This window comes from Odontesthes bonariensis, chromosome 21 (assembly GCF_027942865.1).
Source record: "Odontesthes bonariensis isolate fOdoBon6 chromosome 21, fOdoBon6.hap1, whole genome shotgun sequence".
NCBI classification, from domain to species: Eukaryota; Metazoa; Chordata; class Actinopteri; order Atheriniformes; family Atherinopsidae; genus Odontesthes; species Odontesthes bonariensis.
The window spans coordinates 9,005,591-9,029,437 of NC_134526.1; the positions used below are offsets into that span (position 1 = coordinate 9,005,591).

General features: G+C 40.1%; 2 protein-coding genes across 4 annotated transcripts in view; both read right to left on the minus strand.

Annotated features, from left to right (window-relative positions):
* The window catches only part of eif3d (eukaryotic translation initiation factor 3, subunit D), a 145,550-nt gene that overhangs the window by 34,954 nt on the left and 86,749 nt on the right, over nt 1–23,847 (minus strand). The window lies entirely within an intron of this gene.
* Nucleotides 1,627–23,837, minus strand: LOC142370914 (somatostatin receptor 3). The gene is made up of 2 exons (XM_075453443.1): nt 23,672–23,837; nt 1,627–6,853 (listed from the first exon to the last, which is right to left on the minus strand). The coding sequence occupies exon 2, from the start codon at nt 6,794–6,796 to the stop codon at nt 5,345–5,347; it is 1,452 nt and encodes a 483-aa protein (XP_075309558.1). The 5' UTR covers nt 6,797–6,853; nt 23,672–23,837; the 3' UTR covers nt 1,627–5,344.

The window sequence follows — 23,847 nt, forward strand, 5'->3', positions numbered from 1 at the left end:
GACAGAGCAATCATCGGCCACCGCGGGCGACAGCTTCCTTTAGGCCAGAGCGTGCTTGTAGCCCGAGCCAAAACCCCCCTTTTTTTCCAACTTTTAAGTGTCTTGAGATGCCATTTGTTGTGATTTGGTGCTACATAAATAAAGCTGTGTTGACCTATAACAATATACTGCGTCATTGTGCACGCCACCCAACCAGCTCCGTGCAAAGAGAGACTCTGCTTAAAGGGGAAGTTAGTTTTTTTTAAAACTGGACCTTATCTCTGGCATAAAATACGTTTATCTACTCACCGATAATAGTTTGGGGAAAGTCGGCGGCCTTCGGAAGATATTTAGATCTCTCGAGATCCGCGTATATCCATATAATGGGAGTGAACAGGGCATAGACAACACAGCCTCTAAATAAGGCATTATCTGTCTTTATTTCACCAATACTTTAGAAGCGTGTGTAGAAAGCTCCCTATAAGCCCCCCAATAGCCCCCGATAACAACAGCACGGCAGCTCTGAGCTAACAGTGCAATAGTTCACGTTCAGTCATTCATTCATCTTAAAGTATTGGTGAAATAAAGACAGATAAGGCCTTATTTAGGGTTTCACCAAACTGTTATCAGTGAGCAGATGAACGTATTTTATACCAGAAATAAGGTCCAGGTTTTAAAAAAACGAACTTCTCCTTTAAAGCTAAGAGCCGCAGTAGGAAATAATTGCAATAGGAGTGCACATAGAGTACTAATCATTGCAGGAAAAAAAAGTACTCCATCAAACATGACTGTGAAAGAAAATTTGCACTTTGGTCATATGTAGAGTATCTGTATGCTAATGGTAAACACTGGAAGAAAACCTCTTCAGACATCAGCACTCTGGTCACATGGACTATATTCACCGCCAGCGTGCTCTGAACTGGTAATATCTGTAATCGGACCAGTCGCCACTCGTCAGATCAGAACATTGTGACAAGAATTGAAGGTATTCAGTCCCAGATGCAGTAGACTCTGAATGGGGATTTCAAAAGTCTAGATACTGAGGTTTTCATCCAGTGAAATCTCAAGCTGTCTAAATGAAGATGTTCTCAGGAAGAGGGATGTGAACGTCTGTCATACAGAACCTACCACGCAGTAAAGATGGCGTTACACTGCTGAGTAGAATACATCTTCAGACATGTCAGCATCCTGTAGCTCTACAACAAAAAACAGATGCATTCAAAGCTGAAATATAGGCTTTGGTTCAAATAAACCAGCTACCACTAACTGTGGCTTATTGTTATTTTATTTAAATTTTTGGCTTTAGACACAGACATTCAGACTAATCATTAAGTTGTTAGAGTAAATCAGGGGCAGGAAAGTCAGCGACTGAATCTGATGGCTGAGCCACGCCCCAGGTGGTCCGTCCACCAGCTCAGTTGTCTCTATCTGGGCTCTCATTGAGTCTCTATGTTTGTTGGCTCTTGTCTGAGATTGTGTTCTCCCTCTGATTATTCGGATGCCTTTCATTGTTTGTCTTTTTGATTTGCAGCCAAATATGAATACCTTTGAATACTGACTACAGACATCCAGAGTTCTGTGTCAGTAACCCCTTCTTGCACTATAATTATGACAGAAGACAACAGTTTGACAAAAACACATCTTTTATTTAATCATTGCTGAGGTTCTAAGTAACATGATCAACGACAGAGCTGGCATTAAAAACACTGAAACTGCAGCAGCACAACTAGAAAACAACAGATACAATATGCAACATACAAAATCTACACCAGCAGGCCTCCAATAGAAACGTGTGACACATGTTGCCCTGATGGTTTGAATCAGTCCCAGGCAATCTGCTGAGAAAAGATGCAAAACAGGACACCACTGCAGTTGCATTTGTATCGCACTTGGAATCTATTCCTGCACTTAAATCAACACTCCAGCTAAAGTGGGGGTTCATTTCTGAATTTACAAAGCAATGAAGACTCCCACGCAGTTTGCATTAGCAGCAAGATGATTTTAAAAGCCTCTGCGCAGGAAGATCACACTCTGTCACAGAAGGAAAATGCAAGTATTATTCTACAGACAGTTGTTTCAAATGTGCAGCAGAAGAAGCTCGTTTAGGTGAGATATGTCTGTTCACGAGTGGACCTTGCTGTATCCTTCTACTTGAGCTGATGGCAGTGTTTGCTCCAGGTTTCTCCTGCCAAAAAAAATGGAATAACAACCAATAAGAGTTAACTTGAGATTTGGTCCATATTGTATGTGGGTGAGAGTCTGTAGGCAGACGATCACAGTTCATAGCAAAGCCACCAGCAGTCCCATCATCTGATTATCACCTCTCTGTGGTCGATAAGGACAGGAGGGAACCCGCAGTAAGCATATATATTTATATATATGTATATAAATAGCTCCAGCTCCTCCACTCAGCCTGAACAAATCTCTGCTTCTCATCAAACTGCAAACCTCAGGAGTCAAACAAATAAAGTGTGAGGAAGGCAAATCCCTTTTTAATGTGCCTTTAATGACGGTTCAGTGCTCCTCGGTGGATCACTGCAGAAGCGTGCGTGTAGGTGTGTAGGCGGAGGCCCCACTGAACAGTAGCGGCATCACTCCAACATCGAGCACAAGTATCGTTTCACTGTATTTACCTACAGCTAAATATAACATGTCTGCCATTGGAGCATGTGTTTGCACTCATGAACAGCAGGACGGTGATATTTTGATGAATGAATGAATGATGGGAGCGGTCACATTGGAGTTATTGAATGAAATCAAAAAAGAGCCAAAGTACTGATAGACTGCAGCACCAGCGCTGCCTGCTCGCAGTAACTTCATGTTTTCTGTTCACACAAAAGTAAGTGTTGAAAAGCTGTCACAAATCACAAGGGGATAAGGAATGTTAAACTCTTACTTATAGCCTCACAAACAAATAACTTTCTCTCTTTGTAGCCTAAACTTGCAGTATGATCGCTGACATTCCTGAAGGGCTTCAGGCCATTTCATTTCCACACACTCTGAACAGAGTTTAACTGATGTCATTAAAGTCTGACATGACTGATCAGGAAGTGCAGGGCTGTCAGTTAAGGTTCATCAGCTGTTTCGTGCATTGAGGACTAATGATTGTGTGTGGACTCAGTCACACTGTGTGCGACATTAACTGTAAAATCTGTTAATCTGAGTGTAGATAAACTGACAACCAGTCCAGTGGCTCTTGCCTGATGGTAGCTGGGATAGACTCCAGCTCACCACCAGCCCCGAGGTCTGGAAAATCAAAGTATGAGTGAACCTGTCCTTTTGACAATTACTTTCTGAGCTCAGAAAATTAAGACAGCATAATTTCATTTATGGCAGCTCAGTTTTTGAATATGCTTGATAAAGAGCTGAGGTTTGTCTGTGTAACAATGTCAGTCACGTGTGTTGTTTTTATTCTATAAGGCAATTAAACACAAATTTCCCAGATTTGCACATTTCTGAAAAGCTGTATCACTTGTGTGAACTACAGCACATCAAAGTAATTTCTGATAACAAAACTGGAAAAAGTTTCAGTTTGAGACTTTAGTTTCAGTTTATGTAGCTGCTGTTGGTTATGTGTTGGTTTTATCGACGGAAATATATCCATATAGCATTTCTGGATTCTTCATGATATGAAACATAAGGCAAAACATGAGTTTATAATCTAATATGATCAGTAATGCTGCCACGACAAAATGAACTAATTCTCAAAGGCCAAAGTATCAGCTGCAGCAAAGAGAAATTCCAAATAACACTCATGTAAAAATCCATCAACAATCTTTTTATTTATCAGATGCGAACTCATGCAGCTCCGTCTTTAAGCGGTGATGTTATCTGCCACGGCAAAGAGGTTCTGATGGAAATCTAACCTGATCAAACAAGTCTGCTGAAACTACCGACACACAGACAACAGAGTTAGAGGCTTTAATGATAAAAAACATTTTTACGAAGTGGATGTGGATAAAAAGTTGTCATCTGTTTCTTTTAAGGACTGTAGCTTCAAAAGCTGCTAATTCAGCCAATTCATAATATCTTTTTTATTAGGATTCTTTTGAAAAAAAACAAGCTGTCTTTCACCAAATTTATGCTGATGCTTGTTTCGAGTGAGTATTAAGTTAATCTGTTTTTTTTAGCTCAATTTTTGAACCTACTCCAGTGGAGCATCTGTAGTATGATTTTATGACCATTCACTGCTTGAATGAAGCTGCGCAGCCTGAACTTAAAGCCTGAACAAGAGAGGAGGTTTGTGATCTGTTTGATATTTAGCTGGAGTTCATGAAACCTGTTGAAGAGTTGGACCGTTGGGTGAAAGTTTCATGCAGATTAGGATTACATCGATGAGGATCTCTGGGTTTATTTGTTCGTTGGCAGGATTACTCAAAAAGCTAAAGTAATGAATAAGTATCCTGCCAATAAATGTTACACATAGGGACTGGAGACATCCTTAAGCAATCCATATAAATGATGTACGAATGCAATAAACATCTATTTAAATATTAGTTGTATTTATACAAATTTCAAATAGAAAATGAAACACCCAGTGAAGGTTATTTACACAATGCACTTTGATTTATCTGAGGTGCTATGTCGTCACGATCAGAAAATTCAGGAGACGACTGGGATGAAAAAGCAGATAGCAGATGAAAAAGATAGAAAAAAATGGAAGGTGGACTATGCAATTATTCATTGTAGGAATAGTTTATGTATATACAGACATATGTGTGTGTGTGTGTCTGTGTTATTTTGTTACAGTGCAAAAAAAGTGCATTTTCAGGTGGATTTCATTCCTACATTCAATTCCATACCAACTTTGTCCCATTAAGGTTCACTGTTGGGGATTAGTGTGCAAGCCTAGTCCATCACAGGGCTAACACAGGGTCAACACAGTGCCATTATTGTGAAGAGCCTAAAACACCAAAACTGTGGTGGCCATTACCTCAGATTTGGTGTGTACCTGTCCCGCCGGGATTTATTTATTCAACATGTATCTGAATATCTGAATATGCAGTGTATAATGAAGCGACTCAAAATACAGCCTTGGAGATGGAGTTGCATGCATTTGATTTGAATCAAAAATAATATTATACCATTAGTGTCATTTTAAGACAGTGACTGAAGCTTGAACATCGCCAAACCTGAGCAGATGACTGGCACGTTACTGAATACAGAGAAACCAAAATGAGTTACAATTAAATAAAGGCTTGAATTTGTACATTCAGATATGCAGATTTATACATACTATATATACATTATAAAGAGCCATACATTCCAGTACACTGATCAAAGGAACTAATTATAAGGCCCATTAGAATTTTTTTTGAAAGTGTATATTGATTTGTTTTTAGCTTCACTATGTCTATGTTTTACACTACAAATAACTTATCTCTAAGGAGGTGCTCTGTTCCGTGTTTTCCTCGGGCAGAGTTTTGACGCTCCCGTTCTTGGCACCATTGAGAACCAGCGGAACGGTCAGTGAGGACCCAGTGACGGGATCTTTCCCTTTCGCGTCCCCAACTTTCCTGTCAGGGGACGATAGCTCCGTTGCTCCCGGCGTGGCTCCTTTCTCAGAGAACAGCGGCTGTGAGCTCTGCGCCTGGAAGCTGTTGTTTCCATTCTGGGTGATTCTGTAGATCTCAGTCATTTCTGATACGTCTTCCTCATCGTCGTCCTCTTCCACCCTGATAGCTCGTCTCAGGCTCTCCCTGGGCATCAGCGCCCTCCTCCCTTCCTCCTGTTGCCGCTGGTGCTCAACGGGGTCTTGGTTCTCCACCCTCCTCGTGGAGCGGCAGAGGGCTTTTCGGAAACCTCTCTTGAAGTTGTCCGACAAGAAGCCATAGACGATGGGGTTGGCGCAGCTGTTGGCGTAGCCAAGCACCACAACAAAGTAATAAAGGCCCTGGTACTCAGAAGGCAGCGAAACCAGAAGGTTGATGATGTTCAGGGCGTAGAAAGGCAGCCAGCAGAAAACAAACATGGCAACAACAATCACAACCATTCGTGTCACCTTTCGTTCCGACTTCCTTCGCTTGGTGGAGGTGGCATGGACCTTTTTACCTGAGCTGCGGATCTTGAAGACGATGAGCAGGTAGCAGAGGCAGATGATAAGCAGAGGGCAGAAGAATCCGACTGTGGAGGTGTAGATGATGAAAGCAGCGCTCCAGATGTTCGCTGGCTGGGGCCAGGCGATGTTGCAAGTTCCTCCGGCCTTCTGGATGTTTGCAAAGATCACCACTGGCAGAACAACAAGAAAGGAGAGAGCCCACACAGTGCCATTCACCATTTTGGCCACCTGAGGGCGACGCCACTTAGAAGAGCGGATGGGGTGGACCACAGCGAGGTAGCGGTCGATGCTCATCACAGTCAGGCAGAAGATGCTGGTAAACTGGTTGAGGGAGTCAACAGTCATGACCAGGCGGCACATGAAGGAACCAAAGGGCCACGACTGGAGAGTGTTCTGAACCGCCAGGAAAGGCAGGCCAAGCATGAAGAGCTCGTCCGCAATGGCCAAGTTTAGGATGTAGATGTTGGTCACTGACTCTATCTTTGAGTAGTGCAACACAATGTGAATCACCAAAGTGTTTCCACCCAGGCCGATGACACAAACAATGATGTATATGAGTGGGATGAGGACCCCGGCCACGCTGGGGCCTGAGGAGACTTCTGGGAAGGTGGAGTTGGTGGTGTTGAACAGCGTCTCATTCAGATCGGTGTCGTTGAACATGAGCAGGACCAGAGGGACACCGGGCGAGGGGCTGGCCAAGCTGCCATTCTCCCACGCCTCAGCCGACGTCTCCACACCGGGAAGCAGGATGTCAGCCATAGATGTGCTCTTCCTGTTGCTTTGCCCTTCTGCTGTTTCAGCTCCCACCCATCTGTTCTGTTGGAGCGTGGAAAAAAGTCAGTAAGTCAACTAAATAGCTAACATTTTCATTTGCTGAGGAGACTGCAAAGAAAAGACAGGAAAAGCAAGAAATCTTGGTTTTCTAAGGACACAAGAAAGCTTTTCTAAACAATAGTTTTCATCAAGTCTTTAAGTGCACAAGGCTTTAAAAGAATGTTGGTTTCTTTGTTGGAAAAAAAAACTCTGCATCACAGCTTTACAGTGTTTGAAATGAGTAGTTTTTGCTGAAATTATATTAATGCAATAATCTGTTCAAATTACAAACACAAACCTGGTCTTATTATGACAAAAGTGGACAAAATCACCACATTTAAAGAGGATTTCTTCTGCCTTCATTTAAAGGATCCTTTTATATAATTTCTTGGCTTGTTTTCTCTGTATCCTGTTGAGATTTGCAGAAAAAAACCCACAAAAGCTTTTCCAAGCCTGAAAAACTAATAAGAATTTCTCTTTTACAAGAAATAAGAAACCTTTCTCATCTAATAATTGCAACATTGCTCAGCATGCCGCTGGATTTGAACAACTACTTCACTTCAAAATCAAAAAATCTACTAACCTGAAAAAAAAAAAACAACAACATACAATTCATGCTGAAATCTGCATATGATGTTGAATAAGAATCCTTTTTAACTGCAGTAAATTCTACATTTTCACAAAATGATGCCGCCGTGGGTTGATGTTTTGGTTTCATAAGACTAATTATTTTTTGGACAGTTGAAAGTTTTTATCATTCAAAATAACAATGAGCTTATTTGCGGGTAAACGTAAACACATAGAAGCGTTTTAATGGGAGTCGAAAACGAACTGTGATGTTGAGGGACGTTCACATGAGAAACGGTGTTCATTTGCAAACCCGACATGAAAAAAACTGATTTCTAAAAAACGAAAGCCGATGGGTTGGATGATGTTAGCTGATGAGTCACACAGGAAGCCATTAAAACAGGGCTGAGGATGGATATTTTCAGGGAGATTGATTTGACCACAGCAGCTCCGTTTGCTTCTTTTGACTGAGCGCAGCAGGCGTTCCCACATGTAGATAATGATGATAATTGGCATTTCATTTGCAACTCAACAGCACTCCGATTAACATGAATTGTGAACTAGAATAAAGAATCTGCTGGAAGACTGAAGTTTAGAAGCAGATAAACAGAACTGACAAACTATTTGAGTAAAATAATAGCTGCCACTGAGTGAAAAAAGGACATTCAGCATTGGCTGAATCGTGCCAATGTCATTTCGGGCAGCAGTTTTTGAATTAGTTTCAGACTAAAATGTTCATTGGTTTCAGGGACATTTATTTACTCATTGTTCTTCCGTATTTATCTGATTTTATTCAACAATCTTTCTGCTTTTGGGAAGATTTACAACTTTAATGGGATCCTTTTGCTAGATTTACACTAAGTTGTCTTTGAGAAAAGAAATATGACCATTTCTAAAACAAAAATACACCAGTAAGATGAAACTTGTGTTTAAAGTTTGTCATTGATTGATTTAGTTTTAATTAGATGGACAATATACCCCCAGACGGTGCAACTCACCCTAACCTGAGGCAAATTCAGTCACACAAACACTTTTTCATAAGGAGACATATTCTTAAAAGTCTTTCTGTCATTGATTACTTCTTATTAATTGGACTGATACGACACATCCTAACATTTGGTTAGAGGCTTTATTTCACTTCAGCCTTATTTTCTCTTTTCTTGAGGGCCATATGAGTAAAAAAAAGGACCGAAGCACCAACTTCGCATAAAAGAGAGGGAGGACAAGTCATTATATATGTCCAAGTGGCCCAGGGTCATAAAATAGAGTCTGAAGATCATTTGGGTTTTTTTTTCAAGAAGGAAGGGGCGTTAGATAAAACCTTTAGGGCACTGATTCAGGTACAGGGTCGGCACTTTTATAGATTCATTAATGTTGTGGCTGTCCTTTAATGATATAGTTAGAATGCTGAAAAGCTAAAAGCCACAGTCAGTGTGAGCACGTCTTTGTTAACCTTGGCTTTGCTTAATCAATTTCATCCATGACAGGCTGTGCCCTGGCTGACAGACCAAAACAGTGTATTCCTACAGAAAAACAGGACATTAAACACACCTTTGCTTGTGGTGCTGAGAAATATGAAAGTAGACAAAACAATGGGACTTTTTTCTTTGTGTAAAAGCGCTGCTGACAACCCCACATATACCAAACAGCAATTTACCAAACCACGGGGAGTAGATTCTGCTCATCAGAAATATAATGGATACGTGAGACTCCCTCATAAACAGATGGTGGCAACTGAGAGCGGTGATGGAGGAGCCACCTCCAGCGGGGGGCTGGAGCCTTTCCCAGCTGTCATGGGGCGAGAGACGGGGAACACCCTGGACAGGTCGCCAGTTCATCACAGGGCTGCAGCAGTCATTGTGATTTCTCCCCCCTGCTTGGCTCGCTCTCTCCTTTTTGCAATCCATCCCTTGAAAGGATCTGTTGAAGCTGCTTACATGTCGCCTGAAGCCTTACTTATGCCACTGTTAATTGCATGATAGCAGTTTCAGAGAAGGGCCAGGCTTTTCCTCATTACAAAGCAAAAATTGCCAAAGAAAATGTCTGTTTTACTGGGCAATTCTTTCTTTAATATCCACTTTGAGCAGCATGAAACAAATTCAATTCAATTCAATTCAATTCAAAAATACTTTATTTATCCCAGAGGGAAATTAAATGTTGATGTAGCTCAATTAAATCAAAGAGTTATTATAGATGCTGATGGCTGCGGGTAGGAAAGATTTCCTGTAGCGGTCCGTTTTGCATCCAAACTGAAGAAGCCTTTGACTGAAGAGACTCTGTTTTCCGATAACAGTCTCATGGAGAGGATGTTCAGGGTTGTCCATAATTCTCTTGATTTTATGCAAAATCCTTCTTTGCATTTCTAATTCATTATCAATTTGGAAATACACCTTCATGACTAACTTAGTTCCTGCAAAAAGACTGCATATGACCATTGTTGATACTATTATTATTATAATATATAAAATAATAATGTCTAACTCAATTCATTTTCAGGATGAATAAATAACAGATTTTTCCAGGCGTCATGTTGGAAACGCATCATCAACAGTTGTTACCTCAGCAATCAGCTGCTTAATTTAGCTTCATATTTAAAATACATAGATATGAGATATGAGGGATTTATTCATATTCATCAATATGAAGCAAGAAAATATAAAACTCAAATTCCCCAAAATGCATTTTTAAGATGATGCACGTAAACGGATGTAGCAAAATAAACATGAAACATAATGAAATGCCTATGAAGGCATAGAGACTTGTCATTCAATTTCACTCTTCATTAACTGCACAGCTGCACCTCGGTATTCAACATCATATAAAAACAGAAGGTTTGTGAGCCTCATCACACAGAAAACCATCTCAGATATGTTTCTGTCTTTCTTTGCTTTTTGAAAAGGCAACAGTGAGAACAGCACAGATGCGCTCTGAGCTTCATTGTTCATCAAACAAACAGACTGAAGGGTTATTGTTGCATTCAGGACGACAGCTGTGGAGGCCATAAAACAAGGTTTTCTGTCTTTTTTGTGTAATTTGGTGAAACAAGAGGAAAACACAACGAGACATAATCAAAACAAGAAAAACAAAGCAAATAAACTGAATGCTTATTCAAGACTTGAGTAGTTCTTTCGTTTTGAGCACATTGTCACATTAATCATTTTTCAATATCTCCAATTTCTTGTGACGACGGACATTTCACGTTAAATGTGCTAAATTTGGGTGCCATGGAAACCAGAGAAGGAGAGAGCTTTGGGATCAGGATCGTAAATCACACAGAACCAAATTAAATTTGGATGGATTTTTTTTCCCTTTTTCCTCCCCCAGCAAAACTGGTTCAAAGAGAAAAAGAAAGTGCTGTTCTTCTGGGATTTGGAGATGAAGAACAAATCAATGAATAAAATCTAACAATATGAGCAGCTCATGATCAGCCTGAGCCTGGTGCTTTGTGCTGCCGATGAAAGGCTGTATATACTTAAGTTAGGTCCACACCCAATCAACCACAATATTAAAACCACTTGCCTAAAAACATAATTTAGTTCTGCTCATATTGCCCAAACAGCTCTGGCCAGTCAGGGCGTGGACAAAGAGCATCTGAGGGTGTCCTATAGTGTCTGGTACCTGGACCAGGTTGGGTCTTTATGGACTGGGCTTGCTTTCCACATACTCTTCATCCGATGGGGTTTTTGGGAGTTTAGAGCACTTTCCTGCTACTGTAGGGGAGTGTTGCTGCCTTGTGTGGCTCTGGTTGGTCAGCAGAAATGTTTAGGTCGGTTGCAGGTGTCAAAGTAACATTCACCACAATGCTTGGATGCAGGTTTTCCCATCTGACCAAGATGAGCAGTGTTACTCACTTTACCTGTCAGTGGTTCTAATGTTGTGGATGATTGGTGTATATTGGCTCCACAGCACACCGAACTGATAATGCTCTCTAATAAATCTGAGATATTGACTGAATTCAGCCACTTTAAAAAGGAAAAATGTTCTCCCCCTCGGTTTTTGCCATCTCGCCCCCACGGGGCTGTGTTGACTCACTACCAATGTGTCCCTCCTGTCTCGTTATCTGTCCGGATGTTTGCCACATCCTCTCTGGTTACTAGATCATCATTAACCACCAATGAAGAAAAACCTTTTTTAATATAACTGGTTTGGCCTGCATTTGTATACACAGAGGTGTTGTAATATCTGTCTGTGAATAAGATTATTTCCCATGTTCAGCTTAAAACACCTTTTTACTGTGTAGTACAACCACAGCAATCCTGTTGCTTTCTTATCCTCAATCAAATATCCTCTAATTATTACCTTCTATTTTCTAATCAAATGCTCTGGTGTCAAACAGCATGAAATCTGAGGCAAGTCATCAGCTCACATCTCAAACTGACACTCTTTCCTCCATCATTCCAGCTTTTTTTTCACTCTCATCAACTGTTTTTAAAGGAGGACAGCATGTTCCGTGCATGTTTCTCTGCCCTTTTACTGTCATTCGATCATTCACTGAGGACATCTCTGTCAGACTACAAAAACAAAAAGCACAGGGGAGGAGTGATAAGCACCGATGTTCTAGTTTTGGCTTGTTAAAGTTCAGTTTTAGCATATCAAAAATAATGGCTGCCACATTAAAGCCAATTTAACCAGGCCTAAGAGTATTCATGATGAATATTGGTGATTTGCTAACGTATTAACCCAAACCATTTTCCCTCCACAGTGATAGATATGGGTGAACTGCCAGGCTGGAGAGAAGAAAGAACTCACATTTCACCTTGACGAATAGAGCGTTTTATAGTCATTTGAACTGGTCTTAAAGCTGTAGCTGTTGATTTATGCACAAAAGTGAAAAATGACCTTAAGCAAGTGTTAATCTGTGCAGCAGTGTTGGATTTAGTTTAGTCTTATTCAGCAAACTCTGTTCAGTTTGTTTGTGGAAAGGTTACAACTTCAGTGTTTGACACATTTTAGTAAATGCAGGCAGGTACTGATATTCAAAGTTAATTTGTTTGGTTTTATGTTGATTCAGCTAAATTTGAACAAAGAAATATGAGTATCTGTAAGAGGAAAATGGATTATTAAATCAAATTCAAAGTTCACATGAGTTTGATGCAGATTGAAAGACGGTCAGGTCTGGTTTTTGAACAAAACAAGCTATTTAACATTAGAACTACCTTGGGCTCCGTGAGCCAGTGAATATGCATGCTGCAAAATTTAGTGGACTGAAAGCTGATAACTGCAGGTAAGGACTAGGTAAAGAAAAACATTTCAAACTCTAACAGTCTTGCAGCTGTAGCATCATTTTGCATTTCTTTAACATTAGGATGTCTAAAGAAAATCAATTTCTGAAGTTCCCTGTCACATCTCTCAACTACAGCACCGTGAAATCTCCCTAATATCTGCTTTGTATTTGTCATATTTCATTCTGCCTCATTAATCTTCACTCTAAACGCCTCCAGGACCTTTCAGGTCTTTCAAACTTCTCTGAAACGGAAACTCATTCATGTTGCAAACTGAGGTTCAGCGCAGTCACACAGGAGCGAGACATCCTGCCTTTTTTTCCTTTTAATGACACCAGGGGAGTCGCTGTGCTTTTATCACACACAATTATAAGACGCCAGGTGTAAATTCAGTCGGTAATCATAAGCTTTCTGCTGCAAGACTTTCAGAGGATAAAAAACACAGCAAAAATAGGACACCCAGGCTAAGATGACACAATCTATTTCTGAATAGTTTGATTTTCTACAGCCTGGACTGGCCAAGCCAGTATCGAGGACAGATCTCTTGTGGTCAAGCGGTCACCGATGACACATTTTTAGTAATGCTATGGAAAGAGGAAAGAAAAGGCAATAAAGTGTCTGTGATACGAGTATGCTGATCCAGAATTCGATTTTCTCCCAAAAATATTTGGTAAATGTGATTTACATCATCATATTCTTCATTTTGTTTCTTAAATTTAATGTTGTACAAAGAGATGAGGGAGTAACTAAGCCTGATAATAAGGATTAAAAATGGAATCTAATTCAAATCTGTTATCTTTGAACACCACCCATCCAAAAGTAAAACAGCACCGCACTGCCTGTATGCTTTGGTGCAGATACATACAAACATCAAAACAAACAACATGTTATCGAGTCATTTGTTTGTCAGATTATCAATGTGATAATCGTTTTCTTTATCTTACAGTGGATCCAAGATTTTAACCGTGGGCAGTATTTCCCAGGAAAAGGTGTGCGGCGTTGAACCTGAAGCTCGTGTTTTAGAGCAATCCATCTTTTAGGAGAAATTGATTCTCTTGTTTAAAGCCGACATCAGCAGTGACAGCTTCACCGCTTTGCCCTACCAGAATGAAAACAGACAGGCAGAACGAAAAACGGATGTGTAAAATGAATTGGAAAGGTGTCACACACACGCTGATTTCACACAGCTGCAGCATTGGGACTGCGTTGATGCTGATTTTTCTGATGAGCCATTTTCTGGATTAGTCCCTTTAATGAGTACGTAATACACTAATAAATTCCTTATGGTGTTCATCAACAAATTTGTTGTTGTTTGAATACAATAATCTTCAGTCTGGTACTAACTAATACAATTCTTGATCTCTTTCTATCAAATTTCCACTCCGTTTAAATATTTTTTCCCTTATTTGGATTTTCCTTAAAAAAATTATCTTGGTTTACTCCACTGTAACTACTTTGAAGAGCCAGTGGGAAAGAAAATGTCTCTATGCCGCACGCACAAGTCTAAATAAATCCATGTAACACAACAAAATGTCCTTGTTTCCAAGCTGAAGTCAAACGCACGTCTTTTTATTTCCTTCTTGCCTCTCACTGCAGAGGGTTGAACTGCAGCTCTGTGCAGGAACAAATGCCAACAGCTGTAGCCGAGCATCCATCACAAAGGTCAGAGTCTGACAACCGGAGCACTTTAAAGGTTGTGAGTGTTTCAGGGAGGAGCATCGTCATCCTGACAGCTGAACAGCACCGATCAACAGACGCCGTCAGGTACACTGAGTGCACATTGGGCCCATTTGGCTCCAGATTTGCACAAATATGACTTCAAATTCCTCTTTATGCAGGTGCTCCACGACAATTCAAAGCAATATGAATTTATTTTTTTGTTTTTCTTAAATTAATACGAATCATCTTGAGTTAAAATGCTCAAGGCAACCAGAGGGGAGAGATGTTGCTGACTCATGACATGAATTATTGATTTAAAAAAAACATAAAGGTATAAAAAGTTCAGAGAAGAAACTTAAATACTTTAGATAGTGTATCTGCAGTAGAACCGCTGAGCATTCAGCCCAGTACAAACAGCACTCTAGTTTTATCATTTAAGCAGGAACTGGTCTGAGTTTCTTTGAACATTTCTTCTGCAATCCCAAAGAGTTGGGATGTTTTGTAAAAATCCAAATAAAAACAAAATGTAATTATACCAATATTTCTTCACAATTATTATCAAATGATGAAAGTGAGATATTAAACAATTTCATTAAAAACATGAGCTTATCTTGAGTTGGCAGCAGCTTAAAGAGGGGACAGGGGCAACGAAGGCTGAAGCCTAAAGCTGGAGGAACGTGCTGCAGCTAATCGGGTTAATTGGCAACAGGTTAGTATCATGATTGGGTTTTTTTTGTACAACAACTCCCCTTTTTTTCCCCAATCACAACTGCTTATACAGCGTCCTACTTTTCAATGTACTTTTCAACATGACTACATCTCTCTGAAACCATTATTATTACAATAAGTCAGGAGCTGATGTTTGTGACAGAGAACTGAGAAATATTTTCATCTAATTAAAGCCGGGATGTGGAGAGCAAATTTTAATAATTAAGCTATTTACCACATGCAAGCATGAATGTTAATCCAACATTTTCATCAGTGGCAGATGTTCTTGATATGATGCATCTGTAAACCTAGTTTAAGTCAACACGTTAAGATAGATTTAGCTGCAGGTAACCATAGCAACCCTATGCGTGGGATAACAGCAGATTGAAGGATTTTCCCCGTCAATAAATGGCTCTCGCAGCCGATCCGTGTGATTAGCTGAACACACGTACACAGACAGTGAATGCTGAGATATTTGGGGTCATCGCGGTCAAGAGTCACACCCCCCTGGCAGAAATTATTCAGTGTGAATGCACCAGTTTGGAAGTACAGCTGTAAAAAAATAAAAAGATCCACCAGGAAGTGGATCCCGCTCGCTCATGATTGAAATAATCAAACTACATGATGTCTGTCAGCGTCATCAGAGGAGATGCATCCTTTAATCAAAAGTGTGAAAATGGTTTTCCTTTTAAACGGGCTTCATAATATAACTCAGCTGTGAGAGCGCGCACAGATGAGATCTGTATAAAACTGAACAGAACTGCTTTCTCTCATTGCTTTGTGCAGATTTTCTTTGCGCTTTTTAAAATTGTGCATCTGTGCTCAGATATGCTGCAGTTTGGCAAAGATTTCAGACGCTCCAACTTAAACCTTCCTCCTTGCTCTCAACTTGCTTCTGTTGTCAGTTCTCAGATCGGATCATAGCATACCACATGGACACATTGAGCAGGGCCCAGAGCAGTGAGCCCTCACTTCATTTGTGATGGGCAGATGTAGAGCCCACATCCGACCATCAAACTACATCTTGAGACAGTGTATGGATACAGACACCACTAAGAAGCTTTTTTTCATTCCCTGGGTCTATATTTATATGCCACTGATGATATACACACAGCTGCACGAGATAAAAAAACAATACAGTGGTAGTTCCAGTGAAACCGACACTAATCTAAACCACGCTGTTGGTATTATATGCTTATTTCAAGGGGGTGGAGGTGTTAGGGTTGTTTACCGGTTTCATACCAGAGGTTTCATACTGGTTACATTTGTTTATACTGGACCGGTTGCAGCCCGATGGTTGGAGACTTCTGACCTACACAACAACATTTAGCTTTACAAACGTTATTTGTCTTTAAGCTGTTTCCTATTACCAAGAACAGGCTGCTGTGGTCCAAAGAGTAATATGATGACATGTTGCATAATGATAAATCATATTGGCCCAAATAAATACACTTTTTTACGTCTAACTCAACACTTATGAAATGTTTAAATGTTGCTTTAAATACATCATGTGATCGTTGATTGTAATCGGATTGTAATCGGACAATCCGGCTTTGAGGGTAATCGTCGTCCAAAAATCCTGATCAGAGCACCTTTAATATAAATTCTTGGGAATCAGTTGACATTTGAGCTTAAAAATTGAATTAACGAACAAAACTATCGGTGGTTCATTTTCAGTTTGAAGTCCCATCTGAGCTCTATAGCACATTCTTAGTCAACGCCCCCCCTGCTGTTGTCACACAAACATGCCTTTTCTGTGGGTCTGCACGTGTGACCACAGATTCTATAATATTCTATATCTGCGTGGGAGGTGCTTGTCAACACGTTGAAAAAAGAAGAGTCAAAGTTGTTCGCAGACTTTGTGCTGTTTGTAAGGTTTGTGTGTGGGCTCTTTGCTGCGGATTACTGGTGCCCCTGAGTCTCTTCCTGCCGATAATGAGCAGCGCTTGAATAAATTGGTAGCTCATGCCTCTGCACATTGATCAATGAATATTTAACTGTGATGTCCTTGAGGTTTTTCGTGTGTGTTCTTTTTTTTTAACTCAGCAGGAGGTCTTTCGCCCCTTAGGATGCTGCTGCTGCCACCTCTCTGAGACTTAAGAGGTATGAAGAGGCTTCTCCTGTGGGCTCCTCTGGTGAGTCACACATACTTAATACACCTAGAAAATTCACACGCAGCCTGGCTTCCAATTTTGCCTTCACTTTTAAGCTCAGCTGACCTTTTTATGCCTTATCCAGGTGCCAATTTTAGCTACCTTAGGTAAAAATAAAACCTCAGAGAAAAAGAATACATTTCCCCGGCAAGCTGTTCAGAAAGATAATGAAATCTATTGTTTTAATAAAAGATGTCACTCTTTCACATACTGGACTTTCATGTAAATAAGTCAGTAATAAACTAACTTACACAAGCCCACTGTTGTTTTAAAATATAAAACTTTTAAGTTTACAATAAAAAATGTCAGAACTATTCACATGGCACACTTTGAAATGAGATTTGTGTATCATGACGGTAAGAGGCTGTGTTTTGAATTCATGATCCAGGAATTTAATAATTTTCATAAAATCTCAATTTCATAACCACGATGTCCTCTCACAAATTCTCAGCACACACAAGTCTAACACCGCAGCTGTGCTGGGACTTTGACTTCATTTACAAATAAAAATGTTCACTCAGAGAAAATTGGAAGCGATGAAATGTCCTAATTTTCTCTCACACACACACACACACACACAACTTAGGTCTGAGCAAGTTAACACAAAACCCCCTCATTGGTGTTGTTGTTCACTCCTCGCAATTACTGACACAAAGAAATATGGAAAAAAACAAAAACACAACCTCTTGACGTGTTATGTGCGTGGTGGTGACGCCTTATGTGTTGAGATAACATGCTGGCACTTCAATAGCAAAACCATATAAAGACAGCAGATATAACATGGTGGATACACAATAGTTGTTGGAGGTAAACTATGATTTCCCTCTCTCAATCAAAGCAGTATTAAGACCTATAACAACTTTATGGGGACAACTTCGGGGGAATTAGAGGATGATGGCGTTCCAGAGAGACCACAAGACACTGGTTCAGTTCTCTGGTGGAAATGGTGTCCCATTAACCAATTCTTACTGCTTTTTTAGGCTTTGCCCTCAGTCACTCTTTTGTTAGGTTTAGGTATTAATAAACATTTAAGAAAATACAAAACACACTGTTTGGGCAGCCTGGTATTACCTGAGAAATGTTAATAAAACTCCATTGCTGCTCTTCTTGAGATGAATTAATCTCCAACTATCACAGCGGTGAAGCCTGGGACAATATCTATATCATTAGATTTATACCGAATCTAATGTCATGACGGGTGGCAGAGAGGAGGAACCAAAACTAAAAGGCAGGAGGCAGTAAGTGAGGAGAAACCTCTGAATCTTAATAGCTTTTTGAACTGAGGCAAAAATGACAAGTACTGCTGGAACATGGAAAACAATGCACTCTGTAAAAAGGGAACTGCTTTACGTTCCTTCAAGTTTCCAAAACTACGAGCCAGACACAAGAAAAAATGAACGCCTATCCTCTTTTCCAAAGCTCTTCTTCTAGATTTTACTAGGAGACGTCAGTGGTAAAGGAAAGGTGGTCAGAAGGAATCTCAAGGACTCTTGATGAAAAGACTGCCGGGTTGCTATGAGAATTAAAGCACACTCACACTAAGCTGTGTTGTGGCTCTGCGGCACTGAAAGATGAAAGAATAGATGAAATACTAGACTATATCGTATTAGTTTGAGAGGATTTATCACTTTGTTCTTAAGGACTGAATTTTATAAAGGAAAGAAAAGACGCAAAAGTTAAAGATGTTGTTGCTGCCGGCTGTTCAGACTCACCCTCCTGTCCTCATTTTTACCCACACAAATCATCGTATCAGTGGATCGAAATAATCGACCGTTGGTTTGAAAGTTGCAGCTGCAAGGAATTATCTCCTTTACTAAAAGAAGGTCCTGTTTCCTAAGGTAAAGGACATAATCAAAGAACCACTGGAGCTCCTTTCCTTAGTATTTAAATAATTCAACGAGCTGTTGTAATTGCTGCTGCTCAGATACTTTGGGGTTATTTTGTTTTGTCAGGAACCTTCCTGAGGAAAAAAAGGCTGACAGGACCCCCCCGTGTATGGCAAGTTAGATTAACCCGTGAGCAGCACGAGGACGGCCAAACACAAACATAAAGCTCTGCAGTAGCAGGAGATCCATATGATAAAAACAGAGCTGAAGAAAGGATACACAGCTTAGTAACAAAAAGAAGCTACAACAGCAAACTGAGGCAGGGTTGACAAGGCTCTGGCACTGGACATGGAAACGCCTGGAGAATTTATACCGGGGGAAATGATTAAAACAATGGAGCAGGAGGGGCAATCGTTAAGTGAAAACCAGGTGTGAGATGGGAGGTAAATGAAAGAGAATACACATGAAGGCAAACTCAACCAATGAAAACAGGAAGCAACTGTGGTGCAAGATGTAAACTGACAAAAAGGTCAACTCGAACAAGACAGCAAACTAAAAACGAGCTCAAGAGAAAGGAGCAAAGTTTGTAAGTTTTATCATCAAAGGTAAAATATTGGATATCAGAGGAACACTGGATACAGCAGCAGAGCCCAAAACAGTCAAAACCAAAAGATCCCATATGATACCTGACTTCTGTGGAGTTGGTTTTTACTGTGGTGAGAATATCAATACATTACTACATCACCACATGGCAAGTAGCAAAGGAAAAGAGCCATATTTGTCTCTAAATTGTTGTAGAGACGTATAAAGTAGCAGAAGATCGAACACTTGAAGTACAAGTAACTGCAATTAATTACAATGCAGCAACGATAACCTTCTCCACTTCTAGTCCCTGTTGTGAAAAAGCCCTCCATTTGCATATGAAGCAGAAATACACACAAGAATGCAAAGTCAGAGACAGAGAACCGTAAAAGCCACTGTACTCCAATGGCCTCCACAGTCTCCAGATCTCCATCCAATAGAGCACATTTTGGATGTGGTGGAACGGGAGCTTGATGCTGACTGATGCTGTCATGTAAAAATGGACCAAAATCTCTGAGGAATGTTTCCAACACGGAATACAACACGGGCCGTGTTTGTGTTTTTATTCCTCAAGAGTAACTGTTACAAAGCTATTTCCTCCTCAGGGATTACTAAAGTTGATTTTTAGTCTCAAATACCATCACTGACACATCTTGATGAAACCAGTAATCTTAATATTCTACAGCTGAAAGCAACACGAGGGCGAATAAATCACTAGGATCTCTATAAGTGTGATGAGGTACAGTAAATACAATGTTTTCTTTCAGTAGAGAACCAGATTCTCCCTCTGAAAAGGCAATTCTAGCTAAAATTCTGCCTTGGGTTTGCTGATTAATCCAGTGGAAACGGTGTGTGTGTGTGTGACTGTTTAAATGTGTGTGTGATTCACATTAACTAGATGGACAGATGATAGCATCATTAACCATTAAAGTGTGAATCCATTACAGTTAACTTCCAGGATCACACACTGAATATAATGAGCCTCTTACCCCTTTAAATGTCAAATGGAAAAAAAAATGAAATGCTTAAAAAGGCAGCGTTTTAAATTCTAAGTGGTTTCCAGTGGAGTTGTTTTCTTCCTCTGAACTGAGCGGAACAAATCAAGCCAACTTGTAATCACACTCAGACTGTCATAAAAACAATGAGGACCACTTTTTCTTATTGTTTTCACCCAAAGGCTGAAGACACTGTGAGGAATTGTGATGCAGCTCTCAGAGGAGGACACTGTGAGTATGAGTAAATTCTACCATATGAATCCAGAACAAAAGCAGTTTGATTGCTCTGGTCAAACAGAACCAACAGAAGTTACTGTGATGTGTGTTATAGAGACGTTGATTGTGCTCTAATTATCCACCTCTGGTGGGATGGTGCCATGTTCAAGACTTTTACTCCAAAATCAGCATGAAACATTTAAACGAAAATATAGCTGTGATCTTTTATATAAGCTTCTCGTTTTGCTTCCTTTCATAATTAGTTATTTTATATATAAGAAAATAAACATTCTCCTGGTTGTTGTCCTAAAATGAGCCGTTTTAATGCTTCGCTGTTAACAGCATTCGACCTAAAATCTGTGTAAATGAACTGTAAAAATATACCGATCAGGCACAGTGTTAAAGCCACTGGCAGGTGTAGCAAATAACCATGGAAACGATGGGTAAATTGTTGCAAAGACATGTCACCGACACCTGCTGCTGGCAGAAATAAGGCACCGAGCCTGCAACAGTTCAGGCTCCTGTGCTCGGCTTGTAACCCTATAACTGACGTCAGCAGTCCAGGAGAGCGTCTGTGACTGTGGGAAGGTCCAAAATACTGGAAAAGGTGGCCTATAAATCATTCTAAGAGTTGTTCATTGCTCTTTTTACCATAACATATGAAAAATATTTCAGTTAAACACACATAATCAGTTATTACTCAAGCTCCTGATACAAATTTAAAGTTGAGGTGACTCGGCGTATATATATCGGATTGCAATCAGAGCATTTTCATTATAGACATAAATGACATAAAAGTATTGGGCTTTCAGGGATAAATCTGAACTGTTCTTTGTCTGGGGGAAAAAGAAAGAAAGAAAAAGACATTCGGCACACTTAGTATTTGGCTGCACCTTGACCTGATACCTTTTGTGTCCGTTAATAAGACTTTGACATACTTTTAGTTGCTTATTTAAACATTCTTCTTGGTAGAATCTGTAAAGTTCAACCGTTTTCCTTGTTTTTTTTCCTGCCCGTCCACATATTTTCCAAAAGCCTCATGTGAGCAGGTGTGTTTGGAGTCCTGTTAGAAAACCAAACTACTTCCAAGTTCCAACTGTTCAGTGGATTGTTTGAGATTATTCTGAAGTGGTCTTTCCACTTTATTATATTCCATTCGCCTCTGGCAGCAAAACAGCTCCTAGCATGATGCTACCGCCTAATAGCTGGTTCTTCTCGTCACCGTGGCCAAGCACCTCAAACTTAGTCTCATGTGATCATAAAAGTATGACAGTTTGAACAAAGACTTCAGCAGCTAAAGCACAACGGGAATCTGTGGTTGTTGTCTCAAAGGGACATTCGTGACTTGTTTATGTTTAGGATCTTTTTTCTTAGACCTGTTCTGATCTCCTTGGATTTTACCATCATACAGCATTTTAGTTTTTATGTTGGCACACAAAATGTACCAGCTGCAGTCAAACTTGATCACTAACAGGAAGACAAGAGTCCATTTAAATTTCTATCCTGTGTTGATGTCAGAAAACCAACAATAAATTCAAGAGTTATTCACTAAATTTGTATGTTTTTGCTGTTATAGATGTATGTTGCACAGTGTGCTACTTAAATGAGCATGTGAATTTTCAACTGGAACTGTGAACGAAGGCTAACAAAGTGTTTTAAACTCGCATTCTTTCAGAAGGACAGCAGGGGGCGACTCCTCTGATTGCAAAATGAAATCTGACTATATAAGTAATTGACGAAATGACCCTATTTCTCATTTGGTCCATTACCTCAGTGACAATTTGACTTGAATACACTTCAGTGCATTATGTTCTCTTTAAATTATGGTCCCTTAGAGTAAAACTTTACTCTGCTTTAGGGCGTGGCTACCTTGTGATGGACGACTGTCACATCCACTTTTAATAGACCGTCTTACTGACGAGCAAAAGGCCAAACACGAGGCTTCAAATTAGTAATCTACAAAAAAAAATTAACATCACAATGACAGCATCCATGTTAATAAACCTAATTTAATTGAAACAGACAGATTTAATTGAGGTGGACCAAAGACCAGATTGCTTCTGCTTTTCTATTATCTGAAGCAATGCGGTACTTGTTGAAGCAAAACACATTTTTCAACTGGAACATCTCTCCTAAGACGTGTTTTATGTATTTATTTCGGCAAACTTTAGAGAAAAAAAATACCTGGAGACCACTTAATTACCCAAGGGGTTTATAAGTAATGGCTAATTGATTAATAGTTAATTAATCAGCGACAAACTCTGCAAAAACGAGTCTTTGGTTGCTACGTTGTAAAAAAGACAAAATGACAAGATGTGGACAAAAGAAAAAGACAATAAAGAAATCCAAAAGGACAAAAACAACAACTGAATGCAAAAACAACAAGAAAGAGACACACAATAAATAAAAAAAACTAGACAAAATGGCAAAAGACAAAACCAGTCACACAAAACAACCCAAAAACACAAACGAAGACACAGAACTGTTACAAAGAAAAAGAAAGGGACAGATTGTTTTAATCTTATGTTTCTTTCAGTCTGGGGGTGTTGGTCCTCCGTAGGGATGGAGACCTGTGTGTCCAGATCCTGCTGTCTATCCCTGTTGACTCTGGAGATATTTAAATCAATTTATATCAGAACATTTCAAGTTATTTGGCATTATCTGATTACTAATGTCCAAAGTGATGTTATAACGCAGTTTTGTTCCCTGCAGGAATGTGTCTCCTCCTTTGAATCGGTGCTCATCCTTCAGAAGTTTCTAAATCATGTGAAAATGATCTTTTAGTTTTGTTTGAGATGAGACATGCGGCTTCGGAGAAACAGCACCAACAGCCTGCCATGGTTCTCACCGACCCTGCTTACTGTAAAACAAAACTACAGTTCATCCAACTCACCTCTCCAGCTGAGACTTTCCAGTCCGCGGTCCTCCCGAGCGTGGACTCGTCGGTGGGGAGTTTGAGGATTTATGAAGGAACGCGAGAGAAGCGGCTGCACTTCTGTTATGCAGCCAGGCTGCATTTCATCGTCATCCTGCGCCGTGAAGCAGTCCGCTGCGCTCCTCCTGCTCCAG